General features: G+C 40.3%; 1 protein-coding gene across 3 annotated transcripts in view; it reads left to right on the top strand.

Annotated features, from left to right (window-relative positions):
- Positions 1-22,476, top strand: part of dhx15 (DEAH (Asp-Glu-Ala-His) box helicase 15) — a 122,646-nt gene that overhangs the window by 54,252 nt on the left and 45,918 nt on the right. For all 3 annotated transcript variants that reach the window (XR_009515636.1, XM_059988963.1, XM_059988964.1), the window contains exon 6: positions 13,254-13,421. Coding sequence is in view for 2 of the 3 variants with exons in the window: in XM_059988963.1 (XP_059844946.1) it covers positions 13,254-13,421 (168 nt within the window). In the remaining variant the exon portion in view is untranslated. The remainder of the gene's footprint in view (positions 1-13,253; positions 13,422-22,476) is intronic.

Genomic DNA, 22,476 nt, shown 5'->3' with positions numbered 1-22,476 from the left:
AAGTGTGGTTACTATAGTGATAAAAGATCAGTATTTTGTTATATTTTGTAATAGCTGGATCTTTAGATCTTAGGAAGAGTCTGATGTTCTGGGCAAAATAGCTTCCAACATTTAAAGGACACTTCTGAGCCAAGCATTTCTAATTGGAGCTTGTGTTTTATTAAGTTCATTCTGAGTATCTTTCTATGCAGCACAAATCATTTGATTCCTCAGTACTTCATAATAAATGGTTTTTTGGGACTAACACAATTTTGAAAGTTTCTCTTTAATCCAGGAAAGTAACACGTATCTGCAGCTGTGTCTGCTTTTTGTCTTTTTGCCAAAGCCTCTGTTGGTAGTGGGATTCAAATGGAAATTGAGCCTGATGCCAGTTCATTCTTGCTGCTTCAATGTTATGTCCAGTGTCTGTGCATCCATAGAGTAAATCTAGTTAACACCTCATCTAACGTGAAAATAGCATTAATAATTGTTGAAAAAGATGATCTGTAAAAGTCTTAACCATATATTATACCAATTCATGTAACTGATAGGATTTAAAACCTTTGAATTAAAAATAGTGAGTTCAATTGCCAGAAAGTGACATCAATTATAGGCTCTTGCTCAAATATGTGCTGAGATACTGTCTTTTAGTGCAGTAGTGAAAGGTGTTTTGTGGAAGAAAATGTGAACTCCTGTCCAATATTCTTAAAATTGTTGAAACAAATATCCTGGCCATTATCACTGCTATTTACATAGAACGTAAGAAATAGGAGCAGGAGTCGGCCATCTGGCCCGTTGAGCCTGCTTCGCCATTCAATAAGATCATGGCTGATCTGGCCATGGACTCCTCTTCACCTACCTGCCTTTTCCACAAAACCTTTAATTCTCCTACTATGCAAAAATCTAATGTATCAAAAATCTATGCTTAAATATATTTTTCCTGAGGTAGCCTCCACTGCTTCATTGGGCAGAAAATTCCACAGATTCACCACTCTTTGGGAAAAGTAGTTCCTTCTCATCTTTCCTAAATTTATTCCTCCAAATCTTGAGGCTATGTCCTGTAGTTCTAGCCTCACCTGCCTGTGGAAACCACTTTCCTGCCTCTATCTTATCTATCCCTTTCATCATTTTATGTTTCTATAAGATCTCTCATTCTTCTGAATTCCAGTAAGTACATTCCTAGGCAACTCAATCTCTTCTCATAGTCTAACCCTCTCAACTCTAGCATCAACCTAGTGATCCTCCTCTGCACTGCCTCCAAAGCCAGTATATCCTTCAAGTAAGGAGACCAGAACTATACACAGTACTTCAGGTATGGCCTGTACGGTTGCAGTATAGCCTCCCTGCTCTTAAATCCAGTCCCTGTAGCAATGAAGATCAACATTCCATTTGTCTTCTAACTTGCTGCACCTGCAAACCAAATTTGGAAAATCGGCGGTAATATTTCTCACAATTTAAGCAATAGTGGCTTATCAGGAGCTTCCTACAGTGGAAGTTGCCATTTTTGTTTGGAGTAACACGTATAAAATGCTGGAGCAAGTTGGACAGTAATCAATTGTTGGCATTTCGGGCTGATTTCCTTCATGAGAACTGGAACAGAAGGGGGAAAAGCCAAAATAAGAAGATAGGGAGAGGGGAAGGATAACAAGCTTGCAGGTGATAGGTGAAGCTATGTGGGTGGGGAGGGGGGTATGAAGTGAGAAGCTGGGAGTTGATAGGTGAAAAAGTTAAAGGGCTGAAGAAGGAGGAATCTGATGGAGAGGTGAGTCAACCACAGGAGAAAGGGAAGGAAATTGCAGGAAGTTAGAAGTCAATGTTTGTGCCATCTGCTTGGAAGCTACCCAGGCAGAATGAAGTGTTGCTCCTCCAAAGATAGTGGCCTCATCATAGCAAAAGTGGAAGCCATGGACCAACATACAGGAATTGAGATTGGAATTAAAATGGTTGGCCACGGGAAAATGCTGCTTGTTGCAGATGGGCAAAGCAGTACCAGAATTTGCGTCAAGTCTCACTAATGTCAAGGAGGTCGCATTGGGAGTGCTGGAAAATGTAGACAATTCCAACAGATTTCCAGGTGAAGTGTTGCCTCACCTGCAAGGACTGTTTGGCACTGTGAGTAGAGGGTGAGGGAGGTGGTGTATGTAGCACTTGCAGGGATAAGTTTGTTTGGAGTTGTATTTTGAAGTAAAGTTCAAGCTTTGAGCATCCATTTACAAACCCCATTTCCAGAAAAGGGATATTTTACAAAATGCAATAAAAACAAAAATCTGTGATATGTTAATTCATGTGAACCTTTATTTAACTGACAAAAGTACAAAGAAAAGATTTTCAATAGTTTTACTGACCAACTTAATTGTATTTTGTAAATATACACAAATTTAGAATTTGATGGCTGCAACACACTCAACAAAAATTGGGACAGAGTTAAAATAAGATTGAAAAGTGCACAGAATATTCTAGTAACACCGGTTTGGAAGACTCCACATTAAGCAGGCTGAGTGGTAGCAGGTGAGGTATCATGACTCGGAATAAAAGTAGCGTCCATCAAAGGCTCTGTCTTTGCAAGCAAGAATGGGTCGTAGCTCACCGCTTTATGCCAAAATTTGTGAGAGAATTGTTAGTCATTTCAAAAGAAACATTTCCCAACACAAGATTGCAGAGAATTTGGGTCTTTCAACATCTACAGTACATAATATTGTGAAAAGATTCAGAGAATTCAGAGAAGTGCGTAAAGGGCAAGGTTGGAAACTACTGTTGAATGCGCGTGATCTTCGAGCCCTCAGGCGGCACTGCCTAAGAAACCGTCATGCTACTGTGACAATTATAGCTACCTGGGCTCGGGAGTACTTCGGAAAACCATTGTCACTTAACACAGTCTGTCGCTGCATCCAGAAATGCAACTTGAAACTGTATTACACAAGGAGGAAGCGATACATCAACTCTATGCAGAAATGCTGGCGAGTTCTCTGGGCCCGAGCTCATCTCAGATGGACCGAAAGACTGTGAAACCGTGGGCTGTGGTCAGATGAGTCCACATTTCAGCTAGTTTTCAGGGAAAATCGGGCGTCAAGTTCTCCGTACCAAAGATGGAAATGACCATCCTGATTGTTATCAACGACAGGTGCAAAAGCCAGCATCTGTGATGGTATGGGGGTACATCAGTGCCCACGGCATGGGTGTGTTGCATGTCTGTGAAGGTACCATTGACTCTGCGGTGTATATTAGCATTTTAGAGAGACATATGTTGCCATCAAGGCGACGTCTCTTCCCGAGACGTCCATGCTTATTTCAGCAGGACAGTGCCAGACCACATTCTGCACGGGCTACAACAGCATGGCTTTGTAGACACAGAGTGCGTGTGCTTGTCTGGCCTGCTGCCAGTCCAGATCTATCTCCTATTGAAAATGTATGATGCATCAAGAAGTGGAGACGGACAATGGAGACCAAGGACTGTTGAGCAGCTGAAGTCTTATATCAAGGAAGAATGGACAAAATTTCCAATTGCAAATCTACTACAATTAGTATCCTCAGTTCCAAAACGATTAAGAAGTGTTATTAAAAGGAAAGTGATGTAACACAATGGTAAACATGCCTCTGTCCCAACTTTTGTTGAATGTGTTTCAGCCATCAAATTCTAAATTTGTGTATATTTACAAAATACAATTAAGTTGGTCAGTAAAACTATTGAAAAGGTTCACGTGAATTAACATATCACAGATTTTTGTTTTTATTGCATTTTGGAAAATATCCCAATTTTTCTGGAAATGGGGTTTGTACTAGAAAGGCATGGTGTAGATTATTTCTTGAAGAAGAATTGCTTGAAAAAAATTAACCCTTACTTTAATTTGCTTGTGATCATAAATGTTTCTCCTGTAAAGTCTCCTGTTACGAAACTTAGAATGCCCCCTGTATAATAATGAAGGGAGTACTGATAAAGACTGGATTAAATACATGCAAGTTATTGCAACTAAACTTTGATTGACTTTATAACTTTCATGTGTGGTCTCCAAAAAGGTAAAGTGGGCACCAGATAGCAATGGAAATGCTTTTACTACTTTATCATTATGTCCAAAGTTCATTGGTAACCTCAAAATGGAAATATTAAGCCATTGCTCTTTGGCTTGAAACATTAATTTATCTTCCCAGCCTGACTTGCTGAGTCTTTCCAGCATTGTCTGTTTTCATTTTATAACATTAAACCAGAATTTTAAAGTACATGGAAAGCTTGAATCTGTTGGAAAACTCTGTGCAGACATATAAACCATTTATGGTCTATTGCTTGTAGGTTAAATGTGAAAATCCCCTTCTATTCTTCACTGAAATCGTCTTAATCAAGGTTTTATGGTAATAGAAATAAAAGCAGAAAATGCTGGGAACATTCAACAGGTCTAGCACCATCTGTGAAAATGAAACAAAGCTGATGTTTCAGAGGTCAGTGGAAAGAGGAGAAACAGTTAATATTTCAGGTTATAATGGTTCTAGGAAATGGAACTATGTTTATGGTTCTACCATAAAACTGGGCCAGGTTTATGGTTCTACCATAAAACTGGGCCAGTTGGTCTCCTGGTGTACTGCAGCATTTTCTGAGTTTATATAATAGCAGTTCAATACAATTGACATATTCAAACATTCCTAGAATAATAAAATCATTCAACACACAAGTAGGCATATTTGGCCCACCCTGTCCTTGCTGACTACAATGCTCATCTGTGCTAATCTCACTTGCCTGCATTAAACTTATATTTAAGTCTCTATGCCATACCAATTTAAGATACTACCTAAACATCTTTTAAACATTGTGATTGTACCTGCCTCTACCACCCCTTCCAGCAGATTTTCCAAATAAACGTAACCTTCTATGTGAAAAATGTGTCCCTTAGATCTCTCTTAAATTGCAAGTCTATTTTTATGAAATCAGATTTCAGGCATACTTTTGGAAAGCCAGTTAATAAAATCAGTTTGTATATGTAAATTTAAATTGAAAAACGAACACCTTGAAACTTCATGAAATCTGAATAAAATAAATTTAATTCGATGGCAATGATGTAGAAAAAAATCTTTTTTAGGAGCAGCTTAAAATCCATAATCCCCTGGAATCTGTACCAATAGTAAGAACTACCCAGTATTGTTGCTGTGTATCTGCGTACCATGGCATTATAAAACAGTAATTCTATTATTAAAGTATATTAAATCTTTCATGTAGTTTTCAAACCCATTGGTAAAATAATGGTAATGGTGTAGGATTATGTTTGTTGCTGGTTTGCTGATTTACATTCACATAATACATGATGGTGCAGGTTTACAAGACTAATTCTAGTACCAGAAATCTTTTGAATCTATTGCACAAGCAAAAATTTGGTTGCTTGCATTTGTCTGTGATTGAGAATATTTCTAAGTAATTTAGAGTTACTATTTATACATTTGTATGTCACTTCATCACGCACTGGCTAATTGCCTGAAGTGTTTTTAGGTGTTTCCTCAATATACCATAAATTCAATGTTCTAAATTAACTCTCGAATTAAATGAAGAAGAGGGATGAAGAGGAAACAGTATTGGAGTCATGGAAAGATGTTCATTTGTGTGAAATTAGGTTAAACATTTATTCACAAGATACTTGAATCATTAGCAGTCTTAATATGTTCGTGCATTGCAAAGTTGCAGCGTTCTGCATTTTTTAAATTTGACTTGCAACTTAAGATTTTTATTTTGCTGTCCACTTTCTATAATTTTATTTTTGCTTGCTAATCCCAGTGACTCATGCTGACGTACATGCAGTTCTCTGGGCACAAGATGTTCCTCATCTGAATGAGTATTCTCTGTGTGAGCTGCATTGGGGAATATTGGCAGATTTTTTTCACAGCTGACTCTGCCATCCTTGCAAGTGTTCTGATGTTGAGCAGGTGCTGTTGTGTTGAGGTCAGTCATAAAAATTCTGTTTTCCTTCTCTGGGATTGCAGAACCATAGATGTTTACAGTTCATAGGAGAGCATTTGACACTGGTCCTTTACCTTGTAATTTACACCATATGCAAGAGCTTCTCAGTATTTTTTAAAGGAGAAAGTAGTTTCTACCTACACTGGGCAGAATTTTCCAGACCCACACAAGCAAAGAATAGAGAAAAAATTGTCAATGTCTCCCTATCTTCCAAATGAACTTGTCTGCCACTAATTTCAATATTGACTTCACTGTATCAAATGAGGTCAAAATTAATGTTTTCTGATCCACAAGTTGTTATTCTCTTAACTGTGCCCAGAGCTGTAAATAATTACCTGAACATTGGGTATTCAACTGCTTGCATAACATCAGCTACAATTTCAAAGGATTTTGTAACATTCACAAGTTAATTATTTTTTTCTGGACCAGATTTTTTTAATATACAAAAGTGAATATATGTAGTACAGTTCAAAGGTTATAGTACTTTTAGCCAAAGACTTGAGAACCTGCTGGTAAATTGAAAGCATTCAGTGTAAGCCTGTCTGACCTGGAATGTGATGCAGATCTAGAAGGTGGGATGCTAGCCTAACAATCTTTTTTCTGGTGATACTTTTTTTTAAAAAAAAGTAGTACTTTTTAAGAGTACTGCTTTTTGCCCTCAAGACCTGAAGTATTTTTGCATATGTCATATAACTTGTATTTATGAAATGTTATCTTGCTACTGGAATGCATCAATCCTGCCAAATGTTCAGAGATTCCATCATTAAATTTAACAACTGTACATTTCCTTCCACAAAAGGATATTCATAAACTAATTGCCTTTTATGACAACTCAACTGTTTGATTGGTACCAGCTTTTAAAATTATTTTTGAACGTGATTCAAATCCTCATATTGGGATTTGATTGTAATTATATCTCAAGAAGAAATGGCTATGACTGAGGCAGCAGGCCAGTTCAGCCGCATGCTTGCTGCTGAGGTGACTAACCTGAATTTAAGAACGTGGAGCAGGAATAGGCCCATCAGTCTGTGTTGTGCCAAACAAATTTATCGAAATCAATTGGAGATCCGAAGTCTGACAATACGTAGCTCACTCAGATTCACTGATTGAGTAGATAAGACAATGACTTATGGCAGTCTAGTGTATTGAGCAGTGATTAGGAGTAATCGGCAAGAACAAATTTAAAAAGGCAGGGGCAAGTGGAGCGGCCATTGTTGGAGTGGACAGTTAGAATGGAGAGTCTTAGACTTGAGCTCTCTTGAGGCTTCAGCCAGGAGAGGCTTGAGAGAAAACGAAAAGCTTTTTCACTCCTTGCACTCTTCCACGCACCCTACTTATTACTTATCCTTCTTTATATTTGCTCAGTTAGAACACTAGGGATGCCGGGCACTAGTTGAATGCTCCTCTTGAGGGATATGGGAAGGCAGGTGGACCTCCAGTGTCCCTGACAACTACACCTGTGAGAAGTGCATTCAGCTGGAGAATTAAGGAGTGGGAGCTGGAACGGAATGAACTCCGGATCATTCGGGAGGCTGAGGGGGTGATACGTAGGACATATAGAGAGGTATTTACACCCAAGGTGCAGGACACAGAAAATGGCAACATTCAGGAGGGGAAAGGGATTAAACAGCCAGTGCAAAGTACCCCTGTGGCCATCCCCCTGAACAACAGGTATACTGGTGCAGGGTGGGGGTGGGGGAAACAGGGAGGTAACCTAGCAGAAGCAAGTCACTGCGGTTAGGTGTCTGGCGCTGAGTCTGGTTCTGTGACTCAGAAGGGAAGGGGGAGAGAAGAGGCAAGTTGGCGAGTTGTGGTGATTGGGGATTTGTTACTTAGGGGTATAGAAGAGGGGTTCTGTGGACGGGAATGAGATTCCCGATGGTATGTTGTGTCCTGGATGTCAGGGTTCAGGATATCTTGGTCAAGTCTCAGCATTCTTAAGTGAGAGGGTGAGCAGCTAGAGGTGGTTGTCCATGTAGGGATCAATGACATGGGTAGGAAGAGTGACAAGGTTCTATAAAGTGAGTTCATGGAGTTAGGTGCTAAGTTAAAGGGCAGGGCCTCTAGGGTTGTGATCTCAGGATTGCTACCCATGCTATGTGCTAGTGAAGCCAAACTTAGGAAGATTTACAGTTTAGCATGTGGCTAAGGAGATGGTGTAGGAGGGAGGGCATCAGATTTTTGGATCATTGGAAACTTTTCCAAGAAAATGTGGGACTGTACATAACAGATGGTTTGCACCTGAACTGGAGGGGCATGGGGTTTAAACTAGAGTTGTAAGTGGTTGGGAACCAGAATACCAGAACAGATGGTGGAGAAGTTGTGGAGGCAGATGTTGTAAGTCCTCAGACAAAGTCAGGAATAAAAGGATTGAGCATGGTGTGACTAATATCCTGAGCTCGGTATATTTCAATGCAAGAAGTATTGTAGGAAAAGCAGAAGAGCTCAGGGCATGGATCAACATTATCATTATGATATTGTAGCCGTCAGTGAGATGTGGATGCAGGAAAGGCAGGACTGGCAGCTCAATATTCCAGGGTGCTCTGTCAGGATGGAGTGGAGAACTCTTCTTTAGTGAGGCATAATGGGTGAAACTGAGAATTATGAAAACCATGATCATGTTAATCGGTTGATATTACAGACCACCCAAACATCTGTGGGATTTAGAAGTACAAATTTGTAGAGATATGGCAGACTGCTGCAAGAAACATAACTTGGATAGATATTTTATCGATCCCAAAGGAAATTACAGAGTCCCAGTAGCGCAAGTGTGTGTGCCTATGTGTAAATATAGATACACAAATGTAGAAATATTAGAAGAGAAGTAAGAAAGAATAAAAAAAAGTTGCTTCAAATAGTCTGTAATGGTTGGGGGAGGTCATCACTTCCCTGACTATAGTTTGACTCACTGTAAAGCCTAATGGCTGAGAATAAGAGTGACCTATTTTGGGGCTCTTTGGAGCAGCACTTGTCTTTGTCTATTACTAGTTCAGCTCCTCTGTGCAGCCAAGGTGGCATGCAGAGGGTGAGAAACATTGTCCAGAATTGCCAGGATTTTCAGTAGTGTCCTTTGTTCCGCCCCAGCCTCCAATGTGTCCAGTTTGATTCCTATAATGGAGCCAGACTTTCTAATCAGTTTATTGAGCCTGTTGGCATCACCCATGTGATGGTGACAAGATGGGATAGAGTTTATCAAATGTGTTTAGGGAAGATTCCTTAAATGGTAGAAATCCCAACAAGAAAGTGTGTGATACTTGATCTGCTATTGGGACAGGTGATAGAAGTTTGTGTAAAGAATAACTTTCATCTAGTGATCATAATGCCATTAGTTTCAAGGTAAATATATAAAAAGATATTTGGTCCCTGGGTTGAGATTCTAAATTGGAGAAAGGCCAAAGGATGTAGCAAATGTCAATTGGGACAGATGTGGTTGCTAAGAGGGAGGTCTTCAAAAGTGAAATTTTGTTTACTGCCAAGAGTAAAAGGTAAAGGTAACAGGTTTAGGGAATCTTGGTTTTCAAGTAATTGAGGCCCTGGTTAAGGAAGGAAAGAGGTGCATAGCAGGTATCGGCAGGAAGGAAGGAAAAAGTGAGGTTCTTAAGATGAATAAGAAATGCAAGAGAATACTTGAAGGAAATCAGGACTCTTGAAAGAAGGTATGAGGTGTCTTCGCAGACAAGGTGAAGAAGAGTCCTAAGGGATTCTACAGATATGTTGAGAGCAAAGGATTGGAAGGGTCAAAATTGTACCTCTGGAAGGTCAGAATGGTAATCTACTCGTGGAACCAAAGGAGATGGGGGAGATCTTATATTTTTTGTATCTATGTTTACTTAGGAGACAGTCCACAGAAATGAAGCAAAGCAGTGCCAACTTCATTGACCTTGTACAGATTACAGAGGAGGTGGTGTTTGCTGTCTTGAGGCAGATTAGGGTAAATAAATCCTCAGCAGCTGACAAGGTGTTCCCTCAGACCCCCTGGGAGGCAATTGCAGGGGCACTAGCAGAGATGTTTAAATCATCCTTAGTGACAGGTGAGATACTGGAGGATTGGAAGATAGCTAATGTTGTTCCGCTGTTTAAGAAAGGCTCTAAAAATAAACCTGGAAATTATAAACCATTAGTAGTGGGTGTTGGCGTGTGGCCTAGTGGGCAAGGCATCAGACTAGTAACCTGAAGGTCACTGGTTTGAGCCTCAGCTGAGGCAGCGTGTTTGTGTCCTTGAGCAAGGCACTTATTAACACGTTGCTCTGCGACGTCAACGGTGCCAAGCTGCACGGGCCCTAGTGCCCTTCCCTGGGACAACATCGGTGGGGTGGAGAGGGGAAGCCCTGCAGCTTGGGCAACTGCTGGTCTCCCATACAACCTTGCCCAGGCCTGTGCCCTGGAAACTCCAGGTGCAGATCCATGGTCTCTCGAGACCGACGGATGCCACCACCACCACCAGTAGCGGGTAAGATATTGGAAGGTATTTTAAGGGACCGGACTTGAGTATTTGGATAGAGATGGACTGATTAGAGATGGTCAGTATGGCTTTGTGGTAGGTCATGTCTAACTGATCTTGTAGAATTTTTCAAGGATGTTACCAGGAAATTGATGAAGGCAAGGCAGTGGATGTTGTCATCTTGGATTTTAGCAAGGCATTTGACAGAGTCTTGCATGAAAGGATTGGTGGTGAAAGTTCTGTTGCTCAGCATTCAAGATGAGGTAGTTCAATCGAATTCAATGATTCGATTGATCATTGGCTTTGTGGGAGAAGGCAGAGAGTGTTAGTTGATAGCTGCCTCTCTGACTGGAGGCCTGTGACTAGTGTTTGTCATCTATATCAATGATCTGGATGATGTGGTTAATTGAATTCAGATGACACCAAGATTGGGAGTGTAATAAACAGCGAGGAAGACTATATCAGAGCTTGCAGCGGCATCTGGACCGGCTAGAAACGTGAGCTGTAAAATGGCAGATGGAATTTAATGGAGTCAAGTGTGATGTGTTGTATTTTGGAAAGACTAACCAGGGTAAGTCTTGCACAGTGAACAGTAGGGCACTGAGGAGTGTGGTAGAACAAAGGGATCTGAGAATATGTGTCCATAATTCATTTTAAGTCGTGGTACAGCTAGATAGGATTGTAAAAAGAACTTTTGGCACATAGGTCTTTATAATTCAAAGTATTGAGTACAGGAGATAGGATGTTATTGAAATTGTATAGGACATTGCTGAAGCCTAATTTATAGTTTTATAATTTATAGTTTTGTCACCTACCTACAGAAAAGATGTAAATAAGGTTGAAAGACTACAGAGAAGGTTTACAAGGATGTTACTGGGACTGGAGGACCTGAATTATAAGAAAATTGAAGAGGCTAGGGCTTTATTCTCTACAATATAGAAGATTAAGGTGAGATTTGATAGAGGTATTCAAAATTATGAGAAGTGTAGATGGGATAAATGCAAGCAGGCTTCTTCCAGTGAGATTAGGTGGGACTACAACTAGAGGCCATGAATTAAGGGTGGAAAAGTGAAAAAATTTAAGGGGAACAGGAATAGAAGCGTCACTCAAAGGGTCATGAGAGTGTGGAACAAGCTACCAGTGTAAGTGGTACACACCAGCTCAATTTCAACATTTAAGAGCAGTTTGGATATATACATGGATGGTGGGGATATGGAGGGCTATGGTCCCAGTTCAGGTCGATGGCAGTAGACCATTTAAATGGTTTGGCATGGACTAGATGAGCCAAAGGGTCTGTGTCTGTGCTCTTTTCTGTGACTATTGGCCTAAATATTGAGTTGTCATTCAAAACCTGTATCCTGTACAGGAATAAACTGTCCAGTAGCTTAACTGCAACTTGATGTGGGATTGTTCCTGCACAGTTGCAACCAACTTCAGTAGCTGCTACTTTTGTCCAAGCAGTATTCCTGTCCAGAACATTCAAACCCAAAAATGCATGTATTAGTGGAAAGTTTTTTGCATTTGATGTCAACGCATATAAGAGTTCTCTGAGTAACCAGTACACTTTCCTGTTATGGGAATTTTGTAAATGTTTTTGGCTCAATTGGTACATTTCCAGCATAATATTTCAGATTGTAGATTTTGGTCACTCCTCAACTGTGGCTGAGCGATTTACTCGATTGTGGGTACTGCCATCTTTTGGATGAAATGTTAAACTGAAAATGTTAATCCTAGCCACCTGTCCAAGTGGATGTAAATTACACCAACATATAATCCAGTGAGCAAAAGGGATATTTTTCAATCTAACAAATAACTTCTTTAAAAAAAGCTCAATCTAAATCGAGTGATTGTTCTTGTTTGCGTGATGGGATGTTCCTGTATATGAAGTTGGAGTCAGATCATCTATTTAATTGTGACAGCAGTACAACTGTAATTTATTGTCCAGGGTTACAGAGGCACGGTGGGTGATTCTTAATGTGTGTGTGTGTACTTTGTTTATTATCCCATAAGACCTGCTTGCAATTTAACAGTCTTTAGAAAGTTGCCTTTTTGTTCAGGGTGAGTAAGTTTGATTTTATAAAAACATGGTGGTTGGCACAATGTTTTATAGCATAGGTGACTTGGGTTCAATTCCTGCATCTGCCTTTAAGGAGTTTGTACGTTCTTCCCGTGACTGTGTGGGTTTCTTTTGGATGCTCTGGTTTCCTCCCACAGTCCAAAGGCTTAGTGGTTGGTAGGTTAATTGGACATTGTAAATTGTTCTGTGATTAGGCCAGAATTAAATCTAGGGATTGCTGGGCTGCATGGCTTGAAAGGGGGGGGGGGGGGCTATTCCGTGCTGCTGCTCAATAGCAATTTTTTGAAAAAGTATATTTAGTCCTTAAAGGTATTTAATTAAGCAATAAAAGGTTAATATTGGCCTGTAAAGTAATTGCAAATATTTGGATATGTTTTTCCTTTTATCTTTATTCCAACTTGATTCTATTAACTACCTTGACATTTAATATTTGAAGTGACTAGTTTAAAGTACTATATTAATTCTCAACAAGGAGTGACATAAGCTAACAGTATTTTCTACTAATTGGGGGGGGAGTGGAAGAATGCAGCAGTATATAATCTAGCAGTTTATTTCAAATCTTTTGGAGACTAGGTTCAAATTTCGATTAAAGTAAAATGTAGAAATTGCTCAATTAACTAAGTAACTATTGTACAGTTAACTGGTGACTTTGAGTTACAATAGCCTGTAGCACTGTGGCTTTTGTCAAGATGTTGTCTCTGTGTGGATCTAAATTCCTAGATGTACACCAGGATATTTATTGTGCCTTACATTTTGGGTGAGCAAGGAAAAGCCTCAGTCTACTTGGGATATAACCTTGGAATTTATTACTATTCTTACAGGAAATTGATGAAGCTTGTAAAAGGATAAAACGAGAGATTGATGACCTCGGACCTGAAGTTGGAGATATCAAGATCATTCCACTTTATTCCACACTTCCACCCCAACAGCAACAAAGGATATTTGAGCCGCCACCACCAAAAAAACCAAATGGGGCCATAGGAAGAAAGGTACATGGGTCTTGAGTTTTGAACAGTCACTTTTTCCTGGTGGTAAATATGCAGTAGAGTGAAGGGCAGCTGGTTAAGCTGCTGCTGTATAGATCCAACAGTTCGTTCAATCCTGACCTTTGGTACTACCTCTGTGATGTTTGCATGCTCTCTCCATGACCTCTGTGAGTTTCATTTGAGTGCTCTGATTTATTCATACATTCCAAAAATCTGCTTGTAGGTTAATTGACCACTAAATTGTTCCTAAGGTAGGTGAATAGTACACTCAAAGGAAAGGAGCAGAGAGTTGTGTTTACATGAAATGTGTGTGTGTGTAAATGAGATTTATTACAAAAGATAGGCTTCTTGCACGGTTTGGGAACTGAGTGATCTGAAAGCCTTGGTGTATTATTTAATGTAGTCACTATGCTGTATTTAATTAATGGTTCTGTAAATTTGTCCAGGTAGTTACTCTTAAAGTGAACCTTGTTCTGTACTAATAAACTTTTCTACAGGTGTTCTAACCCAGTCGGTTAGATGCACATGTTTTACATATATAGTGATAGAAGAGCAGAAATATTGGATACTTTCATTCCTGTGTAACTTCAGTATTGTACTCAATTACTGTGTGTGCACTACTGCTTTGTTGGTAATCATTAACACAATAAACACCATTAATCAAATGTGCTACCTGTTTGTATGCTTCATCAGTCAGTGCCTTGTGAGATGGCTTTAGGCAGAATTTTCAGTTTCTTCACATAGATTGGGGGTCTGATTTGTATTCGCTCTTTCTGAAATCCCTCCTGGTCATCTAAAGGAGTCTTTATCCTACGCCATTCCTTCTGTGCACTGACATTAGCCATATATGTATCAGAGTAAAGAAACCAAACTGTAGCTATTTCAAACTTGTAATCAACTTACACTTGGAATATCATGTACAGTTCTGGTCACTTCATTATATGAAGGATGTGGAGACTGGAAAACATGCAAAAGAGATCTATCATGGTGCTGTCTGGATTAGAGGGGATGAGCTTATAAGAAAGGTTAAATAAATGTTTGTTGCTCTCCCTAGAGTTGTCAGAGGCTAAGGGGAGACCTGATAAAGGTTTTTAAAATTGAGGGACAGGGTTGATGTAGACAGAATCTTTTTCCCAGTGTAGCAGGTTCAAACATGAGTGCACATGCTTTTAAGGTTAGTGAAGGGAAGTTTAAAGGTGATGAGTGGGGCACATTTAATACAGTGTAGTAGGGTCCTGGAATAAGTTCCCAGGGATGGGATTGGAATCAGGCAGTGTGGAGGAGTTGGAAGCTTCTGTTTAGACTTGTGAATCTGAAGGGAAAGGAGGATATAGATAATACATAGGAGATTTATTATAAATTGGAATAGGAGGAGATTTATTATAAATTGCACAACATCCATGGCAGAATAGCTTTTCCAGTCCTGTGCTGTTCTACACTCTGGCCACTTCATTATATATAGTAGTGGAACCGGGTGTGATCTTCTGTACACTGCTGTTGTAACATGTGGTTCTTAGAATTACTGTTTCCTTCCTGTCAGCTTGAACCAGTCTGGCCATTCTCTAATCTCTCATTTAAAAGTCATTTTTCCCACGTACCTACTGCTCACTGGATCTTTTTTTTGTTTCTTGCATCCTTTTCTAAAAATCTGGAGATTTGTGCATGAAAGTCCCAGGCAACCAGCAGTTTCTGAGATCACCTTGTCTAACACAAACAATTATTCTATGATTGTACTCTTTTTAAAGAAACATTTTTCTTCATATCAGGAGGCTTTCTGTTGTATAAGATATTGGAGCAGAATTGGGCCATGGTGTGTCACATCTGCTCCATCGTTCTATCACGGCTGTTTTATCATTCCTCTCAACCCCATTCTCCTGCCTTCTCCCCATAACCTTTGACGCCCTGACTAACCAAGAATCTATCATCCTTCACTTTAAATATACTCGATGACTTGGCCTCCACAGCTGTCCGTGACAATGAATTCCACAGATTCATCACCCATTGGCTACAGAAATTCCTTATCATCTCTGTTCTAAATGGATGCCCCTTTATTCTGAGGCTGTGCCTTCTGGTCCTAGGCACATCACTATAGGAAACGTCCTCTCCACATTCACACTCTCTAGGAATTTTCAGAATTTGGTGGGTTTCAATGAGATCCCCTTCATTATTGTAAGCTACAGCAAGAACAAGACCAGAGCCTTCAAACGTGACTTATTAACTCTTTGATTCCTGGAATTACTCTTATGAACCATCTCTGGACACTCTCTGAAGTCAGTGCATCTTTTCTTAAATAAGGGGCCCAAAACTGCTCACAGTACTCCAATCTGACTAATACCATAAAGCCTCAGCATCCTCACTCTTACGTTCTAGTCCTCTCAAAATGAATGCTAACATTCTATTTGCCTAACTCACCACTGTGTTAACCTACAAGTTAATTTTTCGGAAATCCTGCACAATGACTCCCAAATCCCTTTGCACCTCTGATGGTGAATTTTCTCCACATTTAGAAAATATTCTGCACCTTTATTCTTTCTACCAAAGTTCATGACCATACACTTTCCTACACTATATTCCACCTGCCACTTCTTCACCTATTCTCACAATCTGTTGCAAGTTTTTCTACAGACAAATTCTTCCTCAGCATTCACCTGTTCCTTCATCTATTCTTTGTATTGTCTGCAAATTTGGTTAGAAAGCCATCAATTCCATCATCCAAATCATTGACATATTCGTGAAAAGACGCAGTCCCAACACGAAACCCTGTGGAACACCACTAATCACTGGCAACTGGCCAGAGAAGGTCCCTTTTATTCCCACTATTTGCCTCCTGCCAGTCAGCTAATCCATGTCACTATCTTTCCTGTAATACCATAGGCTCTTATCTTTGTAAGCAGTCTCATGTGCAGCACCTTGTTAAAGGATTTCTGAAAATCCAAGTCAGCAACTCCTTTATCTATCCTGATTACTATTTCCTCAACGAATTCCACAAGATTTGTCAGTGAAGGTTTTCACTTGAGAAAACCATGCTATCTTTGGTCTATTTTATCATACACCTCCAAATTCCTCTAAAGCTCATCCTTGGTAATGGACTCCAATATCTTCCCATCCATTGAGGTCAGGAATCTAGCCTATAATTTCCTTTATTCTTGGATGGGTGGAGTGGTATTTGCAATTTTCCAATCTTTGGAAACCAGAATACAGTGATTCTTGAAAGATCATCACTAATGCCTCCGCGGTCTCTTCAGCGACCTCTTTCTACACATGAGATGTAGTCCATCCTCCCTTTAGAATACTACTTAATCTTTGGGATTTATCTGTACTGCCCACAGAAACTCCTGCCGTCATCCCTGCTCGTATCCCCTTCCAATCAGCTTTGGCCAGCTCCTCTCTTGTGCCTCAGTAATTCCCTTTACTCCACTGTAATAAATCTATTTTTAGCTCTCCCTCTCAATCTGCAGGGTGAATTCTATCCTATTTTGACCACTGTCTCCGAAGGGTTCCTTTACCTTAAGGTCCTGAATCAAATCTGGTTCATTTCACAACACCCAATCCAGAATTGCCTTTCTCTTAGAGGGCTCAACCACAAGCTGCTTTTTAAAAAGCCATCTTGTAGGTATTCTACAAATTCTCTCTCTTGATCCAGCACCAACCTGATTTTCACAATCTATCTGCATATTGAAATCGCTCATGACTGTCAGTTGAATTGACTTTTATTACTTGCATCCTTTATATACATTAGTAAAGATCTTTGCATTACATTTCTGTCTAAATATGCAAAGTGCAATTATAGGAATTAATAAATATTATGTACAACAGATGAGTCAATATAACATAGAAATACAGTTGCACCAGCATGAATTAAGCTGTCTGATGGCCTGGTGGAAGAAGCTGTCCCAGAGCCTGTTGGTCGTGGCTTTTATGCCGCAGTACCATTTCCTGGATGGTAGCAGCTGGAACAGTTTGTGGTTGGGGTGACTCTGGTCTCCAGTGATCCTTCAGGTCCTTTTTACGCACTTATCTTTGTAAATGTCCTGAATAGTGGGAAATTCACATCTACAGATGCACTGGGCTGATGGCACCACTCTCTGCAGAGTCCTGTGATTGAGGGAAGTATTGTTCCCATATCAGGTGGTGATGCAGCCAGTCAGGATGCTCTCAATTGTACCCCTATAGAAAGTTCTTAGAATTTGGGGGTGGGGGGATGGTGCTATGCCAAACCACCTGAGGTGGAAGAGGTGCTGTTGTGCCTTTTTTCACCACACAGCTGCAATGTACAGACCGCATGAGATCTCCAGTAATGTTTATGCTGAGGAACTTAAAGCTGTTCACCCTCTCAAACCCAGATCCACTGTGGTCTATAGGGGTTAGTCTGTCTCCATTTTGTCCTGTAGTCCACAACCAGCTCCTTTGTTTTTGAAACATTGAGGGAGAGGTTGTTTTCTTGACACCACTGTGTCAGGGTGATGATTTCTTCTGTATAGGCTGCCTCATTATTTTGTGCAATTAGGCCGATCTGTGTAGTGTCATCAGCAAATATAATAAGCAGATTGATACTGTGGGTGGCAGCACAGTCATGTGTATACAGAGAGTAAAGGAGGGGGCTCAGGACACAGTCTGAGAGGCACCTGTGTTGAGGGTCAGAGGGAAGCCCACTCTTACCAACTGCTGGTGATCTGATGTGAAGACCGGTATCCAGCTACACAAGGCCGAGGTCTCTGAGCATCTTGTCAAACCTGTAGGGAATTATGGTGTTGAATGCTGAACTGTAGTCCAAGACCAGCATTCTCACATAAGCATCCTTCTTCTCCAGGTGCATAAGGGTGGTGTGTAGAGCTGTAGCTATTGTGTTGTCTGTCGATTGGTTGTGTCAGTAGGTGAATTGTAAGGGTTCCAATGTGGGTGGTAGCAAGCTGCAGATGTAGTCTTTGACCAGCCTCTCAAAGTATTTGCTTATTATTGAGGTGATTCCTTATTATTATATTGCCCTTAGTACATGCGTACCTATTTCCTGTTGAAATTTGTATTTCACATCCTGGCTACTGTTTGGAGGCGGCCAGTAAGTAGCTTCCATCAGGATGTTTGTACCCTTGCAGATTCTTAACTCTATCCACCAGCACACTCTAGCTTCTGGTCCTGTTACCCCTTTCTAAGGATTTGATTTCATTTTTTTTACCAACAGAACCACCCCACCCCCTCTGTCTACCTGCTTGCCCTTTCAATACAGGGTGTATCCTTGGATGTTAGGCATACAACTATAATCTTTCAGTCACGACTCGGTGATGCCCACAATTTCATGCCTGCCAATCTCTAACAGTGCTACAAGATCATCTATCTCTCTTATAACCCGCATGCATTCACATATAACACCTTCAGTCCTGTATTCATCACCGATTTTGATTTTTGCCTCCATGTTATAAATCAGCTCATCGTACTGACTACAATTTTACCCTCTCATCTACGCATGACCAACTGTGACGTCTTGCAGACGGCTTACAAAGGATTGTTCTGAACTGCAATTGATTACAGCCTATAATATCCTTTTTAAGAATGTATTTTTGTGCTGACTGATTTGGTGTTTCTGTGATCTGGGGGATTCGGCATGGATGAGATGATGTGCCAGTTTCTAATGATGGAACACAAAGCTGTGGTCAGCTCTGTTACTCTGCATTGATTAAAGCAACTGAGATTTAATCGTTGAGAACGAGAGCGGAAAACGAGCATGCGTCCAGCGATGTCTGCCAATGTTTGGCCTCTTTCGCTGCTGCTGACATACAGAAGGTGCAGGTATTTTATCCCACACCGCTGTGTTCAGGAGTGGCTGTTGTCTGGTAGACATCGGGCTTCTCAATGAACTTGCTTCAGTGCTTAACATGCTGCGCAGTTGTGGATCGCTTTGAGCACACTTTCGTTCATGTTCCTTCTGATTTTTGTTTACTAGTTGTTTACTCTGTGCAATTTGATTGGGGACACTTCATCACTGAGCTATCTGCAGCTGTGTCCCTAGCCATCGGCACAGTGCTGAGGAAGGCAATGAACCATCCTGGCTTCTGTTTTGCAGCTGTAAAATCTGCTAGCCGTCATTCTAACTATTAAGATTTCTAGCCTGTGCCTGTTGAGCCAAAGCTGACTACTTATAACACTGTCTGTGCCGGCAATATTGTAGCAGTTATTGTGACACTATTACAGCTTGGGGTATTCTGGAGATCAGAGTTCAGTTCTCGCAATGATCTGGAAGGAGTCTCTGTACATCCTCCCCTTGGAATGCGTGGGTTTTCCCCGTGTGCTCTGGTTTCCTCCCACAGTCCAAAGACATACTTGGTATGTTAACTGGTCATTGTAAATTGTCTGATGATTAGGAATCGTGTTTGTGGGGTTGTTGGGGCAGCATGACTTGAAGGGCCGACTCAGTGCTGTATCACTAAATAAATAAATGGCCACTTAGTTTAAACTCATTTCTTTTTATTGGCCCCTGTAATTAACCTTGCCCTTACTATTAATCCAAGCAATCCTCTGCTTCGCAAACAAGTCCTGACAGGCCCAGCTCACTTTTTAAAGCTAGCGCAAGAAGTCCACAAGGAATTGTTTCCACCTTGCTTTCAGGTCTCCTGCTCCATGGTATCCAGTTCTTCCTTTCAGATTACTTTTATATCTTCTCCAGTGGTTGAGTGTTCTTGTGCTAGAAGCAGCCTGACTAATATTTAATTGAACATCACTACTTACGAATTCTATTATCTTAGAAGTAAATCTGGTGTCTTGTTCAACATTTTTTAGTTGTTTTGCACCACTGCTTTTAATTGGTTCACTTGTGTATCTTCATTGTCTCTTCTTACACCGCTTTGCATTTATTTTTAATGCAAATGCCATATTCCTATTTTTTCCACCATAGTATTTCACCTGTTTATCTATTTTCAAAGCAATTTGCTGTTTGGCTGTTCAGTCTTCACCCACATCAATTTCTCCTCCTGTTTTTTTTCTCCTTCCTTTGTCACTGTTGAGAGCTGATGCACCTTTAAGCCATTTGGCCTAAAAGTATGGTTGGTAAACTAACCTTTAGTGCTCAATTTGGGATGGAGGAAAAAGCCTGTTTTGGCTCGGCGGACCTGGCATGTGTCCTCAGAGAGTGCAGCAATTTAGTTTGCTCCACTCTTCTCTGAACTAGGTTTGGTCCAGCTGATGTAGAGTTCTGGTGAAAGGTCATTACTTGAAATATTTTTTTCTCTCTGTTGGCCTGATCAATATACCCAGCATTTTTTTGCTTTTTAATTTATTCATCCAATGTATTTTATTGGGGTGGCATTTTATTTGGCTGTTCAGTCCCAAATCTCTTGGGCAAAACTGGGTGATTTTTGCTGTTCTGTACATAATTTGCTCCAAAGTCAAATCAAATGGAAAAACCTGTTCATTCACTGCACCTATCTTGGCTCTGCCAAAAGCCAGCCACTTAATGTTATTCCCTTCTCTCTTATCAGTACTGTTATGTTTGAATTCTTTTACTTTACTTTAAAAAGCATCATGGATTGTATCTTCGTTCCGGTCTATAAACTATTTTAACTGATTTAACTATTTTCCTGATGTCTTCATTTATCCTTCTATCCCTTCTAGTTACTGATCCATTCAGAGATGGTGTTTCATGATTTGTCGATCAACACTTGTCATGAATTCGTATGCCAGTCATGTTGTCATTGAACATGACTCCACTTTCTTTTTCTCAAAATGGCTCTTGCTTCCTTTTTGATGTCAGGCACTCAAAATCATGACATGTTTTAAAACTGCATTTGAACTTTGCTTTTGGATTCATTGCATCTACCTTTAAATCCTAGGATTCCATAACTATTTAAATAACATTATTGAAATACCAGAAACCTCAAGTCTCTGCTACTTAATAAAGAAAATATTAAATGTTTTCCAGCCTTACAAACTGCACTTCTTTACATTTTTCCAAATTCAAAGTTGTGTGGTGCCTATTTGCCTGTCCTTAGATGGTTCTTCAAGACAGGCTATCCATGAAAGAAGAAAAATACACTTCATGTTTAGTTGTCTTCTTGCATATAGATTTTGATTTGATGATTTGAACTTTGAAGTCTGTGCTTCCTACATATTATGATTGGTTTCTGTTTTAGTGGGAAGCCCACACAGAATTGCAAGCTCTTTTACCCTGGCTGATAACTAGATGCTAATAAGAGATTTGGATTTGACATAACTTAGGGTGTGAAACAATATGATACGAATGAGCAAGGCATTGGTTGAGGGGTGGGGTATGGAATTAATTCAGACGGACAGATGGACGTGATGGTCAGCATGGATACCAAGGGTCAGATGGCCTGTTTCTATGCTGTGACTCTTATATCTTGTTTTTACTGTCTGTTGGAATACCATTTTGTAGATTGGCTTGTCTGAGGGTGGATGGTTGATGGTTTCCCTTGCTAAGGTGTCTGGAATTGAGGCAGTCTTGAAATAAAGGTCATTCAGGTCAGAGGTGAAAAGAAAACGATTCAGTCTCAGGGTGGCCCTCTACTCTATTGCTCTCCACAGGAGTTTTCTGTTTCATTTATACTGTACTCATGGTACTGTATGTTTAGGGTGCTGCATAACTTTAGTTCAGAGAGATGGACACTGAATCCTCACTAACCATCATAATTAACAGTAGCCAGTTATCCTGAGAACCGGTATGACTTGTGGATGTGGGAGGAGACCTACATAGTTACAAAGAGAACAAGGAAGTTGCAGACAGACAGGTCCTAAGGTCAGGACTGAATCCAGGACTCTGGCACTGCGAGGCAATGGCTGCTCTGTGATACAGTATCAGTAGTGATAATGCTGATGAACACTTTTGATGACCAGCCTGCAGAGTATTGTTGACATCGCTGCACACCTGACTAAAGCTCGGCAGAGTGTAGCTGCTTCACGCCACTGTGCTGTCTTTGTTTATGGTGTGGCAGATACTTTTAAGCTAATCGTTTTTGCTAACACATGAGAGAGTGTGTAATATGTGTTGCAGTTGAAGTTTGGGCAAAATTATTCAATTTTTAAGGTACTTTATATTTGAAAAAAATGCCTT

The sequence above is a fragment of the Hypanus sabinus genome, chromosome 14 (genome assembly GCF_030144855.1).
Source record: "Hypanus sabinus isolate sHypSab1 chromosome 14, sHypSab1.hap1, whole genome shotgun sequence".
Classification (NCBI taxonomy): Eukaryota; Metazoa; Chordata; class Chondrichthyes; order Myliobatiformes; family Dasyatidae; genus Hypanus; species Hypanus sabinus.
The sequence above is the reverse complement of the archived record's forward strand: the minus strand, read 5'-3'. Positions and strand labels throughout refer to the sequence as shown.